Raw genomic sequence first — 20,266 nt, forward strand, 5'->3', positions numbered from 1 at the left:
GAGGGAGGGATGAAGAAGATGACAGAGGGAGGATGAGGAAGATGACAAGCAGGGGCTCTTCAGCCACCTTCCCGTGCATTTTGGCAGTGACCCCCAGGCGAGGACAGTGTGAAGCAGGGGCAGCCCCCGCCCGCAGCCAACTTACAGTGGAAATAGCCAAATGGAGCTAATTAAGGTAATTATTAATCCGTACTGTATGCACAGGGAACTGCTGCCCGGCAGGGAGGGAATGGCCCCCCCGGGGGCACCCATGGAGGGGGTGTCGTGGGGCTGCAGAAGCAGAGGAACCCCCAGCCTGAGCCCCAGGCCCTGGAGTGGTGAAGAATTCAGCATCGTTAGCGCTAATTAATGCTTGAGGAGAAGCATCCATCACCCTCATCTAACAGTGTGGTCATAGGGGGTGGGAAACCATTGATGAGGGGCCAGAGTGGGGGCCACGTGGCAACGAGAGGCTGAAAAAATCAAGCCCCCAAAGCCCCCCAGATCTACAGGGACCCAAGGCTTGAAGGAAAAGGCTCCTGGAGAAGGACCTCTGGCTCCTTGTCACTGCTGGGGACAGTCCCAGGAGGGTGACAAGTGCCACTGTGTCACTACACCCCCCTCCTCTCCCCACCACCAAAGGGACAGCTGCAGAGATGTTTCGTCCAAAGGGACATAAACCGGCCAAAATCTCCTCAAAATCCAGCACAAGATCGGAGCACTGGGCAACGCCGCTCTCCACCCATCTGCACTCATCTGAAAGTCAAATTTTCTTAAAAGTCCCAAAAAAAGCCATAAAAATAAAGCATTTGGGGAATAAACACGTGTCCTGGATTGATCTGTTGTCCCCCCCCTCCACCCAGGAAGGGACAAGGGTCTCCAGGAAGCACCAGGGCTCTGCCCAGAGGACAATGTCCCCACGTGTCACGGGGAGGAGACGGACCTTTCCTCTTGGACTACTTTATTTGGTAAAACTCAAGAAACCCGACAACTGATGGAGCTTCCCAGAATTTTTTCCCCCCCCCCCCTCTCTCTGAGCGAGAGGGAGAAGGGAGAGATGGAGGGGGAGAGGGGTTGTGCCCCTCCAAACGCCCCCCCCCCCCCCCCAAACCCCCCCCCCCCCCCCCCAAAACCTCCGCACGTCCCACCAGCCCCAGGTGACTCCTCCAAGCCCTCGGTCCCAGCAGCGGCTGCACTTCCTCCTCCTCCCCCCCCAACCCGAAAAAACCACAACGAATCAAAAAAGAATTCAAAAAAAACCAAAAACCAACCAAAAAAGCCAAAAAAACAAATAAAACAAAGCTACTGAAGACAACAGTGAAGAGTGAATCCAGGCAAGGGCACGGCCTCAGCCAAGCGCTAGCGGTTGGTTGCCCAAGGAGCCACCAGTAAAGCCCAGTTTGGGGTCAGCGGAGTCCGTGGTTTGCAATCTCCGAGGGGCAGAAGTTTGGAATCCAAGCAGGTGATGGACACGGTGCCTGAAGAACCACCTCCCCCTCCACCAAAATCCCTATCAAGCTGGTTTCCCCCCCTTTCCAAAATTCCTTCCCCCACGTCCCTTCGGGGCAAGGGCCACCACCGCTGGTGTCCCCAAGGTGGGGACCAAGATGGTCTCGTTTTTACGTGGAGGAAGGATGCCAGGGAACGACCTCCAGATCTAATGGATGCGGGTCAGTTCCTCCACGATCTTGATGAGGTCGTCCACGGTGGCCTCTCTCTTCATGCCGCTGCCGTCATCGATCTGCCAGGAGAGACAAGGGCATCAGGGCACGGAGACATCAAGTAGATCTTGAAGAACATTCCCAAATCCAAGGAGGAGAGCGTTTAGGGATGGTGGAGAAGAAGGGTTTTGGTTCACATCACCCATCTCACCTGCAAATTTGCCACCACCTCCTGCATCTTGGGCCGGCTGATGTCCAGGAAGCTTTCGATCAGGTCACCGTCGATGAAACCCGTGGCTGGTTCCGTCTTGCGTTCGGTGTGGAACGATCTCCAGGTGCCAAGGTCAAGGAAAGAAATCCAACACAGAGTCACATTGGCCCAGACAAGGTGACATCACAGAATTGCCATTTTTAGGGGCTACCACAAAGCCAGATTCATCCTCAAACCCTCCAAGACAGACCCTCTTCTCTCCTTGGGCACTTGGAAAACACGCTCCCACCTTCTCCAACTGATGGATGGTGCCACCAGAGTGTCCCAAAAGGGACAAACCCACGCCTGGCTCAGGCCAGACTCATGAGCCAACCCCCCCAGTCCCAAAATTAACCAGCTCTGGGCTTAATTGGGAAAGGATATAAGGAATGCTCGATCTTGCCCACGCTCTTGATGACTTTATTCAGCCTGTTCTGCATGTCCAGGAGGAGGTTGTACCAGCTCTCCGACAGCGAGGTCACCAGTCCTGCCAACAAAAAGGGGACACAAAGGTTCAGGGCTCCTCCCAGTAGCTCCCAGTAGGCAGGGATGTGCAGGTTGCTGGGACTGGAAGGAACCCCTGGCTCTTACCGATCATGCCGTTGACCGTGCCGAAGAGAACGGAGCCCTGGGTGGGTGTGGATGTCTCGCCCAGGTTCTGCATGACCAGAGACCCGTGACAGAAAACGTTGACAAACTCTCCCAGGTGGGACAGTCCCACCTCCTGCAGGTGCTGGCGCTCCTCATCGGTGGTGGCCGCACTGGAATTCAAAGTGTCCTCCTCAATTTATTCTGGGGAGGACACATAAAAGCTTCCCCTGATGCTCCTCAGAGCTGGGCAGGTTCCTCCCAGCTCTCCTGCCTGATCACAGGCTTCTGTGGAGGCCAGAAGGTGCCATCACCCCATCCCTGTCCGTCACACGGTGCCACCTTCCCTCTCATGGCCAACTCACCTGTCCTTCTGGCAGACAAAGAGATTAAAAGCGTTCTCCGCTCCCAAGAAGTTGTCATCGTCCAGGATCTCCACGGCGCTCATCCAGTTTGGATTGAAGTCCCTGGCAATCTGGAAAGGGGACAAGAAAGGACACGGTGGGCACAGATGGCACATCCTGTGAGCCAGCATCTTCATTCCACCCAACGCAGACGGTCGGGAGCGAGGTGGGATCCCGTCTGTCCCCTCTCTGCTACGTGAAGCAGCTGAGGAAAAGGCTCAAAAGCCTCTTCTGGAGGTGGCCCTGGCCCAAGTGGCACTTGGACAATGTCAGGGCGCACCCTGGGCAAACACGTGCCAAAGCCATGCTCAGAAAAATTAACAATTTCAGTGAGCAGGTTGTCTCAGTGCTTGGTCCATCCTCCAGATGGAGACGTCCATCCCCCCAGGTCCATCTTCTCCACCAGAGACATAGCTCCAGCTGCACGATGGGGACACCAGATGGCAGCTCCCCACCCCGGCAGGAACCCAACACGCACCCAACAACCTGCTCCTCTCAAGGCTGCCAATTCCTTGCCCATTTCCCTGGCAGCTCAGGGATCCGTGCCCTCCAGAAACCACAGGGATCTGTCTAAAAGCACGTCCAGGTGACGCCGCTCTCATGGCACAGCCCCAAGGCCTTGTCTTCAAAGGTGGGACGAGCCACGCTCCTTCTTCTGTCACCTTCAACACTGTGTCCCCCCTGCCCAGAGCCTGTTGGGACAGGCAGGATGGGCTCCCAGCACCCCTTTGACCGTGATTATTCACCAGCCATTGATACCTCCTCAAAGTTTCCTTCCATGGGTTTGTAGGCAAGGAGGAGGACGGAGCGCATGAGGTCACCCACGAGGATGAAGTCTCCTTTGGTCTTCAGGTAGAGGGCCATGATGTTGTTGTAATGGTTGCACTCCGTGCGCAGCTCCTTCTCTGCCGTCCACTCGTAGAGGCGCACCTGAGGGAAGGGACATGGTGCTGAGCCACCAGGGACACCCCCCACCAGCGGGGACACGCTCCCCAACAGAGATGGGGGACCTGGGTGACATCCAGAAGCTCCAAAAAGCGCTCCCTGATCAAGTCAAGGTCTGGCAGAGAGTCCTACCGTGCTGTTGATGCTGGCCAACAGCTTCCCGTTGAATTCCACCATGGAATACACGGCTCCCTTGACCTCCTTCTCAGCCAGGCTCTGCAGCTTCCCTGGAATAAACCCACATCCCATCTGGGTTTTTGTCCCACCCAAGGGTGACAAACCAAGGGGACACAGATGAAAAAAAAGCTCTAAAAAACCCTAAAAACTCCCTCGAGGATCTGTGGGGGGGTAGGACAGGAGGGACAATGACAGCAAGGGCAGAAACAGCAAGCAAATCCCAGAATCCAACTCTGGGGAGGGATTTTGGGGGCTTCTCCAGGAGATGGGGGGAAAGGGAAGATGCTGGGACAACCCGTGGTGGAGTGAAAGCACCTCCAGATCCTGTCCGGGGGCAGCTGAGAGCAGCCCCCTCAGGAAAAACTCCACCTGCTGCCAGGACAAGAGCTCTCTTGGGCTTGAGGAGCTCAGCTCTGATCTCCTTGAAGCAGCTGGAGCAGGAGAAGACCTCGCTCTTACCATCAGAGTAGTGGAAGACGACGATGCGGCCCTGCTTGGGCTCTGCCTCCTCGGGATACACCATGGCAGTGCCCACGATGAAGTAGGTGTTGGGATCCTTGCCCAGCTTGCAGGAGACCAGGCTGAGGGCGTACTCGTTCTGCAGGAACTGGTGAGCGTGAAGCACTGGGCAAAGAGGGAAGAGGTAGAAACAACTGGGTCCACTCTGGTCCCGGGAGGAAGCACCTCCATGGGCAGGCAGAGCAGCTGAGAACTGAAGTGTCCAGTTCTCCCAGTTCAAGGACAGGGAACTGCTGGAGAGGGGACAGCAGAGGCTACAAAGATGATAAGGGGACTAGAACATCTCTCTGATGAGGAAAGGATGAGGGACTTGGGGCTTTTTAGTCTGGAGAAGAGAAGGCTGAGGGGGGATCTGATCAACACCTATAAATACTGAAAGGGGGGGTGTCAGGAGGATGGGGCCAGGCTTTTTCCAGTGGTGCCCAGGGACAGGACAAGAGGAAACGGGCACAAACTGGACCATAAGGAGTTCCACCTAAACATGAGGAGGAACTTCTTGACTTTGAGGGTGGCAGAGCCCTGGCAGAGGCTGCCCAGAGAGGTGGTGGAGTCTCCTTCTCTGGAGACATTCAAACCCCACCTGGACACGTTCCTGTGGGACCTGCTCTGGGTGGCCCTGCTGTGGCAGGGGGTTGGAGGAGGTGATCTCCAGAGGTCCTTTCCAACCCCTTATCATATCAGCTCCCTGGAGACCCCCTTTCCTGTTCCCCACCACCACCTTGCGCCATCAAACCCCCACTAAGCCTTAAACTTATGCCCTTATGGCTGATATTCCTCCAGGAAAAACACTTTGCCTGAAGGAAACACACAAAATCCGAGATCTTCACAAAGTTTCTGAAGGTCATAAATCTCAGCCACGTGCTCCCAGAAGAGAAAACTGGACCAGGGTATGACCAAGCTTTTGGTGGTGGTACCTTCAAAGGTGTGCTGATCTATGATGAGCAGGTTGTGCACCTCCACCTCCTCCCCGAAGGACGTCTCGTGCGGCGCCGTGCTGCTGGAGAAGAGTTTGCTGGTGCTCACGCTGCTGGACAAGGCCTAAGACACAGGAAGATGGGTCATATCCTCATGCTACGTCCCGACGCTGCTCCACATGGGCTGAGGCAACCAGGAACCAGAAGAATTAACAGAAGAGAAGGTGAAACAAGGAGATCCCTGGGCCTGAGTAGAAGGACACGCTCCCTGCACCACCAGAGATGTGTGACACGCACGGCAGAGGTAGCACCACATTTATAGAAGGTTTTATGAAGCATTGTGGCTTCCACCAGAGCTACCACCTCAAGAGGTCTTGTCCCCTCATCCCCAGGAGGAGGAAACCACTTGAGACCCAGAAACCTGTGCAGGAGATGGAAGGAGCAGCACCCAAAGGTGATGTGCCATGGAAGATGGGCACAGAGAACCCTTCCCACCACCACGGAGAGATCTTACCACCCCATCTCCTCCCAGGCTTCCAAAGGGAGAGCTTGCACTCAGAGCTTTGGAAGAGAAGATGGTCAAAGGAGGATCTGCATCAGGGTTTTGGCCTGAGGAACCGTGATACCCAGGGCCCCAGAGCTCAGATGTAGCAGTCACCTCCCCCTCACCTGGGTGCTGGCGCTGGGTCTGAGGGTGGTGGTGCCTCCACTGGCATCCTGCACCTCGATGCGACTGGAGAGGACCCCGAAACACTGGGACACCTCTTGGTAGCAGATCTTCCTGCAGGACAAACAGGGCTGCGTGAGCAGGAGGGCCAAGAAAGGCCACTCCAAGGAGAGAACAGAGGCTCTGGAGACAACGGGAGACTTGCCCAGACTGCTCTCAGCCCAGAACGTTGTCTCCACCCCAACTTTGGACCATGAAGCAGAGCAGGGACCCTCAAAAACTGCTCCCTCCTCCTCCTCCTCAGCTCACCTGGGTGATTCATAGAGGGGAACCGTGCGGATGTGAAGCTTCTGGATCTCGTCGATGGTGCCGATTGTCAGGGTGCTGTTATTGGCCAAGGCCAAGCTGTGTGGGGGGAGAAACACAGGAAAAATAGCATTTATAAGGGTGGGGGGCACAGAAAAAACCTCCCTCTCCTCCACACCCCTCATAACTGCTGATCCCAAGGTCCTATTGCTGATCCCAGGGCCCCATTTCCTGATGCCAGGATCCTGTTGCTGATTCCAGGACCCCGTTTCTTGATGCCAGCATCCCATTTCCTGATCCCAGGACCCCACTGCCGATCCCAGGACCCCACTGCCGATCCCAGGACCCCATTTCCCGATGCCAGGACCCCATTTCCCGATGCCGGGACCCCATTTCCCGATGCCAGGACCCCATTTCCCGATGCCAGGACCCCACTGCTGATCCCAGGGCCCCGTTTCCTGATGCCAGGACCCCACTGCTGATCCCAGGGCCCCGTTTCCTGATGCCAGGATCCCACTGCTGATGCCAGGGCCCCGTTTCCTGATGCCAGGACCCCACTGCTGATCCCAGGGCCCCGTTTCCTGATGCCAGGATCCCACTGCTGATCCCAGGGCCCCGTTTCCTGATGCCAGGACCCCACTGCTGATCCCAGGGCCCCGTTTCCTGATGCCAGGACCCCACTGCTGATCCCAGGGCCCCGTTTCCTGATGCCAGGATCCCACTGCTGATCCCAGGGCCCCGTTTCCTGATCCCAGGACCCCACTGCTGATCCCAGGGCCCCGTTTCCTGATGCCAGGACCCCACTGCTGATCCCAGGCCCCCATTTCCTGATGCCAGGATCCCACTGCTGATCCCAGGGCCCCGTTTCCTGATCCCAGCACCCCATTTCCTGATGCCAGGATCCCACTGCTGATGCCAGGACCCCTTTTCCTGATGCAGGACCCCTTTTCCTGATGCAGGACCCCTTTTCCCGATGCCAGGATCCCACTGCTGATCCCAGGGCCCCGTTTCCCGATGCCAGGATCCCACTGCTGATCCCAGGGCCCCGTTTCCCGATGCCAGGATCCCACTGCTGACCCCAGGCCCCCATTTCCCGATGCCAGGATCCCACTGCTGATCCCAGCACCCCATTTCCTGACGCCAGGACCCCCCCACCCCATGCCACACCAGGCAAAGGGCCCACTCACCTGTCAGGATACCCATCCGAGTTGAGGGGACACATGTAGTTGACCTCCTTCAGGTTGACGTTGGAGAAGACCAGCTTGTGGTTGCTGCTGTAGATGACGGTGGGGCGGTCGGAGCAGGCAAAGACGTTGGTGGTGGACAGAGAGCGGAAAGTCCTCAGGACGGTGGGTTGGGTCCCCAGGGTCACCTTCTTCCTGTCACTCAGCAAGCCTGCAGGAAAGGAGGATTGGTTTTTGGGAGATGCCACAACGGAGCTCACAAGAGCAGGATGGCCTCGGGGCTGGAACAACGTGGGGAGAAACGAGGGTGGGTAAAGGCATCCTGCTGTCAACGCAAAGGAACGGATGTCACCACTCATCTGCTTTCCCAAGAGAGAAATTTGTCACCTCCCAGTGCCACAGTCCCACCCGAGCACGACCCCGTCACGGTGAGAAAGGGAGAAAAAGAGATCTCTCTCCAGAAGGGTGAAAGAAAACATGTCAAGGAAGGAAAAGGACATGAGTCCAGCTCAGTGCTAGGCCCTTGCAGTCACCTGTCTCCAGGCTGAGCCCAAAGTAGAAGAGAGCTCCGTCCCCCAGGGCACACAGAAGGTAATGGCTGCTCTCAAAGGTGGTCATCAGGATGGAACGAGGGATAATTTCTGTGGGGAGCAGAAGAGAAGGCTGATGTCACTCCTGTCGGCCAGGTCGGTGACCACTGCCACCACCCAGCAGCCCCAGGAGAGCCCTACCTCCTCCCAGCATCTCCTTGTGGAGCAGCTCAAAGGAGGGCAGCTTCAGGATGCGGGCAGAGATGTCGGTCCAGAGCCCGATGGCACACAGAGGGGACATGCCATTAGTGTCCCCCAGAGGGGTGATGTCCAGGCAGGCAACTTCGTGCTCCATCTCCGTGCAGCTGGAAAGAAGGAGGAAGCAGAGAGAGGTGTCAGTTTTGAGCCTGAAGACAGAGGAGGCTGACTTCTGCCCTCAATATAAGAAGGACATGGACCTGATGGAGAGGGTCCAGAGGAGGGCCACGAGGATGATCAGGGGGATGGAGCACCTCTGCTCCGAGGACAGGCTGAGGGAGCTGGGGCTGTTCAGCCTGGAGAAGAGGAGGCTCCGGGGAGACCTAATAGCAGCCTTCCAGTACCTGAAGGGAGCCTACAGGAAGGCTGGGGAGAGCCTGTTTAGAAAGGCCTGCAGTGACAGGACGAGGGGCAATGGCTTCAAGCTGGAGGGGAACAGCTTTAGACTGGAGATGAGGAGAGGGTTCTTCACTGGGAGGGTGGTGGAGCACTGGAACAGGTTGCCCAGGGAGGTGGTTGAGGCCCCTTCCCTGGAGATATTCAAGGAGAGGCTCGACGAGGCCCTGGGCAACCTGGTCTAGTTGGGGGTGTCCCTGCTGACTGCGGGGGGGTGGGACTAGATGGCCTTTGGAGGTCCCTTCCGGCCTGGGCAATTCTATGATTCTATGAGAGCCCTCAGGCCACGATGAAACATCCACCCACCTGATCTGCCTGAGCTCCTGGGGTTGGATCTCCAGGTAGTACAGGGCTCGGCCCACAGCCACCACCACCTGGTTGCTGTTACAGGAAGCCACGCTGATGTTCTTGCCATTGGGTTCTTTCCACTCGCTCACCAGGGCTTTGGGCTCCTGACTAACCAGTCTCACGGAGGCAGAGGTGATCTGGGGAGAGAAAACACCTCTGCTCGGAGGCAGAACACCACCTCCCCTTCTGCCACGGACCCAAGGAAGTACTGCAGCCCCTGACAAGGGGCACAGATCTAAATTAGCCCCACAATTAATAAGGGCAGAGCCATCTGGCATTACCTGGATGAGTTGCTGATGAGCCACGTTGCCGCAGAAGAACGTCTGCTGATCATCCACGAACCCCGTGAGCTCTGTCTCTTCTACCTCCTCCCCGTTCAACATGAGGACCCTGAAGGGGAAAGGGAGCTCCTGTTATTTCCTGCTCCAACACGTGGCCGAGAACCTGGCTCAGCATTTCACAGAATCACAGAATCTGCTAGGACGGAAGGGACTTTAAAGATCATCTTGTCCAACCGTCAACCTAACTGACAAAAATAGACACCCACACAACAAACAAGGAGCATCATCACTAAACCAGACCTCCCAGCACTACATCAACCCGTCTTTTGAACACCTCCAGGGATGGGGCCTCAACCCCCTCCCTGGGCAGCCCATTCCAATGGCTGAGAACCCTTTCAGTGAAAAAATTTTTCCTAATATCTAGCCTGAACCTCCCCTGGTGCAACTTGAGGCCATCTCCCCCACCTTTACCTGGTCTGGCCAACAAAGGACAGCACCAACGTATTGTCCGTTTCCCGCTGAGAGTCCGACCTCAAGGGCCACAAACCTGCAATAAAGAGAGGCCACGTTTTGCTCACAGGGAATATTCCAAGAGCTGGTGGGTGGCGAGTCCCTTGTCCCACTCCCCGACCTCCGTGTCCCCAACTGGCCCCTCTCAGGCCAAGGGGTTGAATTTGGCAGCACCGAACAGGTCGCGCACCTTTAATCCCCGGTAAGTCAATGCTGGCGTGTTCGTGGATCCCGATGCCGTTGCGGATGATCCGCAGCGATCCCTCTTTAAACGCGCCCGAGCACGTGACCAGCTGGAAGAAAGAGAGGAAAAACTTCACCAACCAAGCTAGGAAGCTTCCCCACTCCTCCTCAGAGGGCTGGGTTGAGGAGAAGAGGGAATATCCATCTTCTCCGCTTCTAAAAGCGAGTTTTTCGGCAGCTGATCCTTCCTCACGATGTAAGAATTAGCCTCCCCACTCATCTCTCTCTTCAGTTTAAGATCTCAATCCCATCCCCGCATCTGGAGAAGTCTTTGAGATTCTCCAATAAATGGTTTGTGGTATTTTTCTTCCATGGACAACCCCAGCACTGAGGAACAGAAAAGCAGAATAGACGTTACCTGCCCTTGGCCTTGTCTTTCCAGGTCCACCACACACATGTCGACAATGGGGCCAAGGTTGGTGAAGGTCTCCATGGCCACCACGTAGGAGCCCTGCTCGTTGCTGTCCACGTTGAGCTACGAATAAACACAATTATCTGTTTTCAACAAGCAAGACCGAGCACACGGAAAGGGTGTAGGGCAGAGGAGAACAGGAAATTGATCTACAAACACCTCTTGAGGCCACCATGAAAATAAATACGTCCAAAATCCTGTCTGAACACACAACTAAGGCAGGAGGTGGCCACCACATACCTTCACAAGCTGGGAATCCCCAAGCCGAGAGCCGACAAACACAACTCCATTGTCCAGGTAGGTCAGACACTCTGCAATGGATGTCTGGGAATGGAGAAAACGCAGATGAGCCACCAGTAGCATGAAGAAGACCCTGCCGTACCCCAAAAGTACCATTCCTGAGCTGCAGCCCCACAGGAGGGGAATTTATTCCCTTTATAACACCCACAGAGACTCCAAACCTCTCCCAGGGAGGGTGCACAAGCACCGGGCAAAACCATGGGAAGGTGGTGACAATTCTTCAGTGGCCCCATAGGGAATTTCCCAGCATCCAACAGTCCAGGGCTATGCCAACTGTGAAATGTCACCCCATTCCAGGCTCCAAAAAAAGCCACCGTTCTTGCCATCGGGAGCATTTCCAGCCCATGGAGCTTCCTGACCCCATGGTGAGGAAGTGACAAGGGACAAGCTGAGTCCTACCTCACCGAGCAGTTCTACACGCAAGTCCTTCAAGGTGACAGTGCCATCCATCTGCTCCTCCTTCTCCAGCAGGAGCATGAAGAGGCGTCCTTCCATGTCCCCCAGCAGGTAACGGGACCCGTTGGGATCCACACGGTTGTGGCACACGATGGTGCTTTGCTGCAGGCAAAGGAGAAATGGGATTTTTAGGAATAACCAGATCCCCAGTGCACCAGCAGCTGGAACCACAGCGAGTCCCACTTCTCCTGCCAACAGGGCTGGATTTGCCCTTCAACAAATCCTATCAACAAACACAACCTGGATCTGTGGTCAAACAGTCAAACTGTTGATCACCAGGAACCATCTCCTCACATTCCCAAATTAAACACGTCTCTGGCTTGTTCACAGCCCAGGGAAGATGGAACCATAGAATGGTTTGGAAGGGACCTTAAAGATCACCCAGTTCCATGATGGGGGGACACCTCCCACCACACCAGGTTGCTCCAAGCCCCCTCCAACCTGCCCTTGAACCCCTCCAGGGATGGGGCAGCCACAGCTTCTCTGGGCAACCTGGGCCAGGCTCTCACCACCCTCACAGCCAAGAAGTTCTTCCCCACATCTCAGCCCCATCTCCCCCCTTTCAGTGTCAAATCCTTCCCCCTCCTCCTAGGGCTCCCCTCCCTCATCCAGAGTCCCTCCCCATCTCTCCTGGAGCCCCTTGAGGGACTGGAAGGGGCTCCAAGGTCTCCCTGGAGCCTTCTCTTCTCCAGGCTGAACCCCCCAACTCTCTCAGCCCCCACTCCCAGCAGAGGGGCTCCAGCCCTCCCAGCATCTCCAGGCCTCCTCTGACCCTGCTCCAACAGCTCCATGTCCTTCCTGTGCTGAGGACCCAAGATACCACCAGGAAGCCCGTTTTCCTAACACTGGGCCTTCCACAGATGCTATCTGGGACCTGCAGAGCTCCAAACCCCCTGCATCTCCCCACCCAAGCTCTGCAGATGTTTTGCTCCGCGTTGCGGGTGCTGCCTGCCCTCCTGTCAACATATTTGGTTTTGGTTTAAAAACCCTGCTCTTGCAGATCTTTATTGTAGGCAAACATCCCACTGGCCTTGAGCACAGACGTGCCTGAACTCTTGTTTGCAGGTCGAGGCCCAGATCCATATCTCAGCAGAGCACAAATCCCTCACTCCACCTGCTCCAATGGAACAGGTTCTCCATCGTGGAGACCCAGCTTTACCCAAAATTTATCCCTCTTTTCCAGCCCCTCATTATTTCCAGCTTCAAAAGGACCTTTTCATCACAGCTCAGCCCCAGAGCAGCACCTCAGCTGTGCCATTTGAGCTTGTGGGAACTGGCCCGTCCCTCTGACAGAAACCACAAGCTCAAACTTCTGTCACAAAACTCTGTAAAGTTGTTTTGTTTTTTTTTCTCCTTTGAACAAGTGCCCAAATCACACACGGGTGGACTCAAGTCCTCTCTCTCACTGCCCGAACTGAAGACAGGTACTGGCCTGGATCCATGCCCAGACCAGGCTCTACCTCCTAATTAATCCCTTTCTCTGTGACCTAAATAAGATTTTGGCTTTATTGCACCATTTCCCAGTGGTCCACAGAGAGCAGAGCCACATGCTGCCACCAGAAGAAGGATCACACACATCCCTCAGTCCCCCAAAAAACACAGACCAGGCAGTAAGTGGCCCTATTAGGCTACAATTAGAGACCAGAGCAGTTTAAATTCTTGATGATCAGTAGCCCAATACCCCACTGAGACACCTGGGAAGGGAGGAATTACATGGGATGTGTTTCTAGACCTCAGTAGTCACTCACCTTGATGATGGGTGGAGCTATAGCCAGATATTTATCTCCATTGTGATAAGTGATAGACTCCTGCCCAATGATGATGGCACCTCCAAAAGGCTCTGGCACTGCACAGGGGAGAAGATAAATGTCTCATTAGGGAACCTGTGCAGCACCACAGAGAAAAAAAAAATGGGAGGGAAGGTCTTCTAAGAAAGAAGGACCAACCTGCGATGACCATGGAGGCTTCGGCCTCGACGTTCTCCTGTTTCCAAGGCCCTTTGTTAAACTCCTTCTCGCGCAGGGACACCTCGTACGTCTTGACGTGGCGCCCCTGAGGGTCCTGGAAGAGAAGCCACAAGTGATGACTGAAGCTGATGACTCCAGAGGCTGGGGAACCTGCCGAAAGCAGGAGATTCCACCTCATCTCCTGCAAAAGCACCACCACCAGCGAGCTCCTGAGGCTTCCCACCCCCTCCTCAGACCCCCTCCAACCACCCATGGGTCTCAACGGACGCCCATCAACCTTCTCCCTACCTTTACCCACACGCAGAACCACCTCTGAATCAATCCCTGCGCCCCCAAAATACCGAAAACTATTTTTGCAGTTTTAGACAAGTGATTTTGGCGATTTATATTCATCTGACGCACAGCTCTGCAGATCTGGGCATGGGTGGCACTACGTAATATTGTCACCACCTCCAGTCCCAGCAAGGTGTTGGGGAATTCAGCTCTGCTGTAGCCCCATCTCCATGCTCTTTCAGCCTTGCTTTCTGAGGAAACATAATCTGCTTGTCTAATAATCCCCCCACAGCTCGGCCATTCCAGTAATTCCCAGCCCAGCGGGCAATTTCCAGCCAAATCTGACACACACAGAGGTCTCCGAGGCACAAAAGCTTCACCAAAACACATCGTGGGTGGAGAAGAGACTCCCCAAAGCCAGCTCCTCAGTAAGGAAAAGGGGAGCTACGCTCAGGAACCCACAGAAACGACGTACAAGCACCCAAAGCACAGAGAGAACAGAGAGTTCAAATCCTTTGAACGCAACCCACCAACAGATTTCATGTCTCAAAAGCTGAGACAAGGCTCTAAATCACAGGGAACCAGGTTTCCTGTGGGGCAGAGGAGTCACCAGTGAAACCTCTGACATTTCTTGACCTTTTTGCTCCACACCACAACAGCTCTTAAACCTTTTTTTTTTTTTTTTTTTTTTTTTTTTTTTTTTTTTTTTTTTTTTTTTTTTTTTTTTTTTTTTTTTTTAATTTATTTCTGATGAACTTCCCCCTTTTTGTGGTATCTTCTGCTGGTTTCAGAGAACTACCCAACAATCCTCTCAAGACGCTGCTGTTCTATTCCATCCAAATCCTGTGATAATGATTAATCAATTGAGAAGGCATCAAAGCAGCAGCTTGGAAACGTTCCCCTCTCCACGCACACGCAAGTCAGACACCCAGGGACCAAACCAAAGCCAGAGTTTTATGTAAGGCCTTAATGAGTCAGAGAGAACTCACATCTTGCTCCTGCTGCAAGGATAAAAATCACTTTAAGGGTGTTAAAAACGGAGCAAGCTATTAATTTATTCTTTATTCACATAATACCTGTTTAGAACGAATGAACCGTTAACAGATTTGCTGTGATTTTATCTGTAAAGATGTCAGATTTGCAGATAAAACCTTTTTTACTCACTGAGTTCACGGGATGACCAAGCTCCTCTTTTAAAATGCTCTCGAGCACCGAGTGGAAACCCAGCAACACCCAGCCAGGGTGAGGAGAACACACCACCGTTGGTTCAGGTGACAAAGGAGAGCACCAGCCACACACAGGGCAGGGGAAAAGCACCCTCCTGACACGGGGGGAACCCTCCCAACCCCTAATTACATGGTGACAAAGTGATTTTTTACCCCCCAGTCTCTACTCAAAAACTGTCAGGGAGGTTCAACCTCTTGGAAATAATTATAATGACTTTTGAAAGTAGACAGGGAATAAGGAAGCCACTGGTAGGTAGCCATTAGTAGGTCTCACAGTATGAGTTTGCCACCAAAACTATCCTGAAGCTGAACTAAATTCACACCAGATCCTGTCCCGGGAGCTTTTAGCCAGGCCCTGACTAGCCCCGACTTCGACAAAGGAAAAATAATCCCTTGCTCAGTCAGCACAGCACAATTGATTCACAATAAACATTTAGAGAAGGACCTACAAGCCCTCTCTCTGTGTGGATCCAGGCAATAGGAGAGGTTATGGCCACTCTTTATGAGATATAACCTTTAGGAGAGGTTATGGCCGCCTGGAGTGGGCTCCCAAATACCAAACAAGACATTCTGCCTCTTTTTTTTTCAAGGGAAAGGCACAAGTCTCGCAGCAGTTCCTATAAAAACCAACTAATTCTGGCTCTAATCTACCTGTTTGGCACTTGCTGGAAAGATCCACGAGTGTTTAATAAGGAAATGGTCCCATCCAGGCACCAGTTGTGGGAGAGCGTGGCTCTTCCTCTCCCCCAGAAATGTTAAAAAGCAGCACGGAGGAAAAATGGACTTTCCTCAGCCACACACTGAGCCTGCAGGAGCCTTTGGCCCTGCCCAAAGCACTGTTTTCCGTAGGTTCCAGGACACTCCTGCTGCTCCAAGCCCTTCAGAAGACCTTAGAGGGGCCCACCAGCATCCTCCACCTGCCTCACCCGTCGCCAACTGCGGTACCTGGTAGACGAAGCAGATGGTGGGAGCCTGACAGCCATAGAGGAACTTCACGTCGATGACTTGGAGCTCCTCCAGGCGGATGTTAAAAGCCTTCAGCTCCTTGTTCTCCCTGTCCAGGGGGATGACCTTGAAGAGGCCATCGTAGAGCCTCAGGCCGATCATCCGGCACTCGGGGTCAATGATGCCGATGATGCCGGTCTCCGAGGGACGGCCGATGCGATCCTGAGGGAGAGATTCGTGGAGAAGGGGAAGAAAAAAAAGGGGGATTAGCATCAGAAAAAGATCCCTCCGTGGGACTCAGGAATAGTAGGTACAAGAGTTCCCCCTGTACTCGGCACTGGTGAGGCCCCACCTCGAGTACTGTGTCCAGTTTTGGGCTCCCTACCACAAAAAAGACATTGAGGTGCTGGAGCAGGTCCAGAGAAGGACAACGAAGCTGGTGAGGGGTCTGGAGCACAAGTCTTGTGAGGAGAGGCTGAGGGAGCTGGGGTTATTCAGCCTGGAGAAGAGGAGGCTGAGGGGAGACCTTCTTGCTCTCTCCAACTCCCTGAAAGGAGGGTGTAGAGAGGTGGGGGTCGGTCTCTTCTCCCAAGTCACAGGCGACAGGATGAGAGGAAATGGCCTCAAGTTGCACCAGGGGAGGTTCAGGCTGGATATTAGGAAACATTTTTTCAAGGAAAGGGTCATCAGCCCTTGGAATGGGCTGCCCAGGGAGGTGGTTGAGGCCCCATCCCTGGAGGTGTTCAAGAGACAGGTTGATGGAGTGCTGGGAGGTCTGGTTTAGTGATGATGCTCCTTGTTTGTTGTGTGGGTGTCTATTTTTGTCAGTTAGGTTGATGGTTGGACAAGATGATCTTTAAGGTCCCTTCCAACCTAGAAGATTCTGTGATTCTGATTCTGACTTGTAGGGCTCCCTGCACATCTCCCAACAGGATTTAAAACACTCTGTGGCAAGCAAAAGGTGTTTTCTTTCACTCCTCCTGCCTCGAGCAGCAGGTCCTTTCCAGCAGCGAGGCTGGCAGAGCTCCCACAGCACACATTTTCTCTCTCCCAAGAACCAGACGCTCCAGGAGCGGCCCCTGCAGCTCGTTTTCTCATCCCAACTCCCTCCTGAACAACCTGGGATATCCATGACTTAAAAAAAAAATCACCCTTCAGAAATCCAACCCCCTTATCAGCCTCCACAGACCCTGCGGGGTGGGATCAGCATTTCCATATGTCACCAGGCAGAACCGTGGCACGGGGAAGATTAAACACTTTCCTTCCCCCCCACCCCAAAACACACTAACGAGTTACCAACGGGACACCACCACCTACATCTCCTGCCTGTAACCCCCCTGCTCAGCTCCACCAAGGGGCCGTCAGCAGAAGCTCAGATGGAAGATAATTCTGGCTTGACAGCTGATGGAAATCATTTGGCCAATGAGTAACAGAAAGGCAAAGAGAGATGTGGATTTCTGACCTGCTCCGAAGGCACGATTTTAATCCACATAAAGCAGGATAACAGAGAAGAGCCACAATTATTAACAATATTGATGAAGGGCCTGGAGCATCTCTCTGATGAGGAGAAGCTGAGGGACTTGGGGCTTTTTAGTCTGGAGAAGAGAAGGCTGAGGGGGGATCTGATCAACACCTATAAATACTGAAAGGGGGGGTGTCAGGAGGATGGGGCCAGGCTTTTTCCAGTGGTGCCCAGGGACAGGACAAGAGGAAATGGGCACAAACTTGGCCATAAGAAGTTCTATCTCAACATGAGGAGAAACTTCTTTCCTGTGAGGGTGGCAGAGCCCTGGCAGAGGCTGCCCAGAGAGGTGGTGGAGTCTCCTTCTCTGGAGACATTCAAACCCCACCTGGATACATTCCTGTGGGACCTGCTGTGGGTGGCCCTGCTCTGGCAGGGGGTTGGAGGAGATGATCTCCAGAGGTCCCTTCCAACCCCACAGCGTTCTGTGATTCTGTGATTGCATGGCCACGATGGGAAAAGTATCTTCAACAGTAATGATTCTTGTATGCAGGGAGTAGAAACCAGCCACAAGATACATTTTCCAAGGAAAATTCTACCTTACATTGAGTTTTGAGCACTAGTTCTCTTTAGTATCTCAAAATAATCTTATTATTCTGCTGACTACCCCACTGGGAGACAGCTGTAGCTGTGCCCTCAGTTCTTGAGCCTGAAATTGCAAGTAAAAAGCTCCAAAAGCACCAGTAGAATCGTATCAGAGTCAGTGGTTGGCGAAGAATCATAAATACCGAGGTAGAAATTCACCAGCTGGGCTCACCAGCGCTGGGAAAGGTAAAACCATTCCCGAGGAAGGGAATTCTCCCCTTTCCAGGTGCTGCAGCCCCACTCACCTGCACGTTGCCGTGAGCGCGGGTGATGATATCGATGCTGTCCCCGTTCTGCTTGTACTCCAGGATGCAGGCGTTGTACTTGGCCGTCAGGATGAACAACAAATCCTTGCTCTCCCCCTGAGAAAGGAATCATAGAATCATAGAATTGCCCAGGCCGGAAGGGACCTCCAAAGGCCATCTAGTCCCACCCCCCCGCAGTCAGCAGGGACACCCCCAACTAGACCAGGTTGCCCAGGGCCTCCTCGAGCCTCTCCTTGAATATCTCCAGGGATGGGGCCTCAACCACCTCCCTGGGCAACCTGTCCCAGTGCTCCACCACCCTCCCAGTGAAGAGCCCTCTCCTCATCTCCAGTCTAAAGCTGTTCCCCTCCAGCTTGAAGCCATTGCCCCTCGTCCTGTCACTGCAGGCCTTTCTAAACAGGCTCTCCCCAGCCTTCCTGTAGCTCCCTTCAGGTACTGGAAGGCTGCTATTAGGTCTCCCCGGAGCCTCCTCTTCTCCAGGCTGAACAACCCCAGCTCCCTCAGCCTGTCCTCGGAGCAGAGGTGCTCCATCCCCCTGATCATCCTCGTGGCCCTCCTCTGGACCCTCTCCATCAGGTCCATGTCCTTCTTCTATTGAGGGCTCCAGACCTGCACACAAGGAGAGCGGCAGCGGGTCTTCAGGAGGGTGTCACATCCTCCCAGTGGCCCCGGAGGACCAACACTTGCCCTCCCCACCAGCCAGAAGCCCCCCTTCTCCCCACAGGGCACCCACCTTGGGGCGGAAGAGCTCCATGACGGCGGTCTTGCCGTACATCCCCACCTCCTTGACGGGCCTCAGCCCCTCTGCCGTCACCACGTAGATCTCCAGGCGTGTGTTTTTGGCGATCAGCAGGTTCAAATCCTCCGCCGAGGTGAAGTGGCCTGAGAAACGGAGAGAAGGGATCACCACGGGGCCACAACGAAGCCACAAGACGGCACCTGGGGGTGTTCTCGCTGAACAACCTGCAGGAGCTTGGGGATTTTGGTATTGGTGAGGGATTAGAAAGCAGCCCTGAGGAAAGGGACTTGGGGGTGCTGGTGGAGGAGAAGCTGGACATGAGCAGGCAGTGGGCACTTGCAGCCCAGAAGGCCAATCACATCCTGGGCTGCATCAAAAGCTGCGTTGCCAGCAGGTCCAGAGAGGGGATTCTGCCACTTTACTCTGCTCTGGTGAGACCTCACCTAGAGTCTTGTGTGCAGGGCTGGAGCCCTCAATAGAAGAAGGACATGGACCTGATGGAGAGGGTCCAGAGGAGGGCCACGAGGATGATCAGGGGGATGGAGCACCTCTGCTCCGAGGACAGGCTGAGGGAGCTGGGGTTGTTCAGCCTGGAGAAGAGGAGGCTCTGGGGAGACCTAATAGCAGCCTTCCAGTACCTGAAGGGAGCCTACAGGAAGGCTGGGGAGAGCCTGTTTAGAAAGGCCTGCAGTGACAGGACGAGGGGCAATGGCTTCAAGCTGGAGGGGAACAGCTTTAGACTGGAGATGAGGAGAGGGTTCTTCACTGGGAGGGTGGTGGAGCACTGGGACAGGTTGCCCAGGGAGGTGGTTGAGGCCCCATCCCTGGAGATATTCAAGGAGAGGCTCGAGGAGGCCCTGGGCAACCTGGTCTAGTTGGGGGTGTCCCTGCTGACTGCGGGGGGGTGGGACTAGATGGCCTTTGGAGGTCCCTTCCGGCCTGGGCAATTCTATGATTCTATGATTTTGGGGAGTCTGAGCTGCACCCCCACAGCCTCACCCCGAAATCCCAACATCTTCCTCCTGCAACACCCGTCCCCTCAGCAACCACCCTCCCTGAGCTCTGACTCCCCATCTTTCCCCATTAAACCCCATTCCTGAGGGCCCTTTCCTCTACACCCCCTCTCCAAAGGACACTGCGACACCCCAAAACACCTTGCAATAAGGCAAGACACACAGACAGCCATCACCACCCCCTCTCTCCACAGCACCCCAACCCTCTGCTGCTTCATAACACCCCCAGGAACCCCACTGAGCTCTCAGAAACCTCAAACCCGTACCAGATCCCCCAGAGAAACCCCACTGCACCCTCAGTTGCCCTCAGCACCCTCAGTGCAACCCCAGTGCCCCACACCACTTCCAGGAACCTCAATGTGCCCCCAGTGCCCCACAGCATCCCCCTAAGAATCTCAACAC

At 54.5% G+C, this 20,266-nt stretch overlaps 1 protein-coding gene across 1 annotated transcript; it reads right to left on the reverse strand.

Annotated features, from left to right (window-relative positions):
- Positions 1–1,227: 1,227 nt before the first annotated feature.
- On the reverse strand, positions 1,228–19,196 carry DDB1 (damage-specific DNA binding protein 1; the record flags this gene model as incomplete). Its single annotated transcript, XM_014948889.1, has 26 exons — positions 1,228–1,720; positions 1,852–1,975; positions 2,275–2,377; positions 2,482–2,651; positions 2,844–2,953; positions 3,642–3,812; positions 3,960–4,054; positions 4,464–4,628; positions 5,438–5,561; positions 6,107–6,218; positions 6,414–6,509; positions 7,598–7,805; positions 8,128–8,235; positions 8,326–8,489; positions 9,085–9,263; positions 9,408–9,516; positions 9,879–9,954; positions 10,108–10,210; positions 10,519–10,635; positions 10,813–10,896; positions 11,272–11,430; positions 13,077–13,174; positions 13,275–13,389; positions 15,740–15,961; positions 18,092–18,208; positions 18,846–19,196. Coding segments are annotated over 26 exons (3,564 nt in total), but the record flags the coding sequence as incomplete, so codon positions are not given.
- Positions 19,197–20,266: the final 1,070 nt, after the last annotated feature.

Source organism: Calidris pugnax, unplaced genomic scaffold, assembly GCF_001431845.1.
Source record: "Calidris pugnax isolate Ruff unplaced genomic scaffold, ASM143184v1 scaffold107, whole genome shotgun sequence".
NCBI lineage: Eukaryota > Metazoa > Chordata > Aves > Charadriiformes > Scolopacidae > Calidris > Calidris pugnax.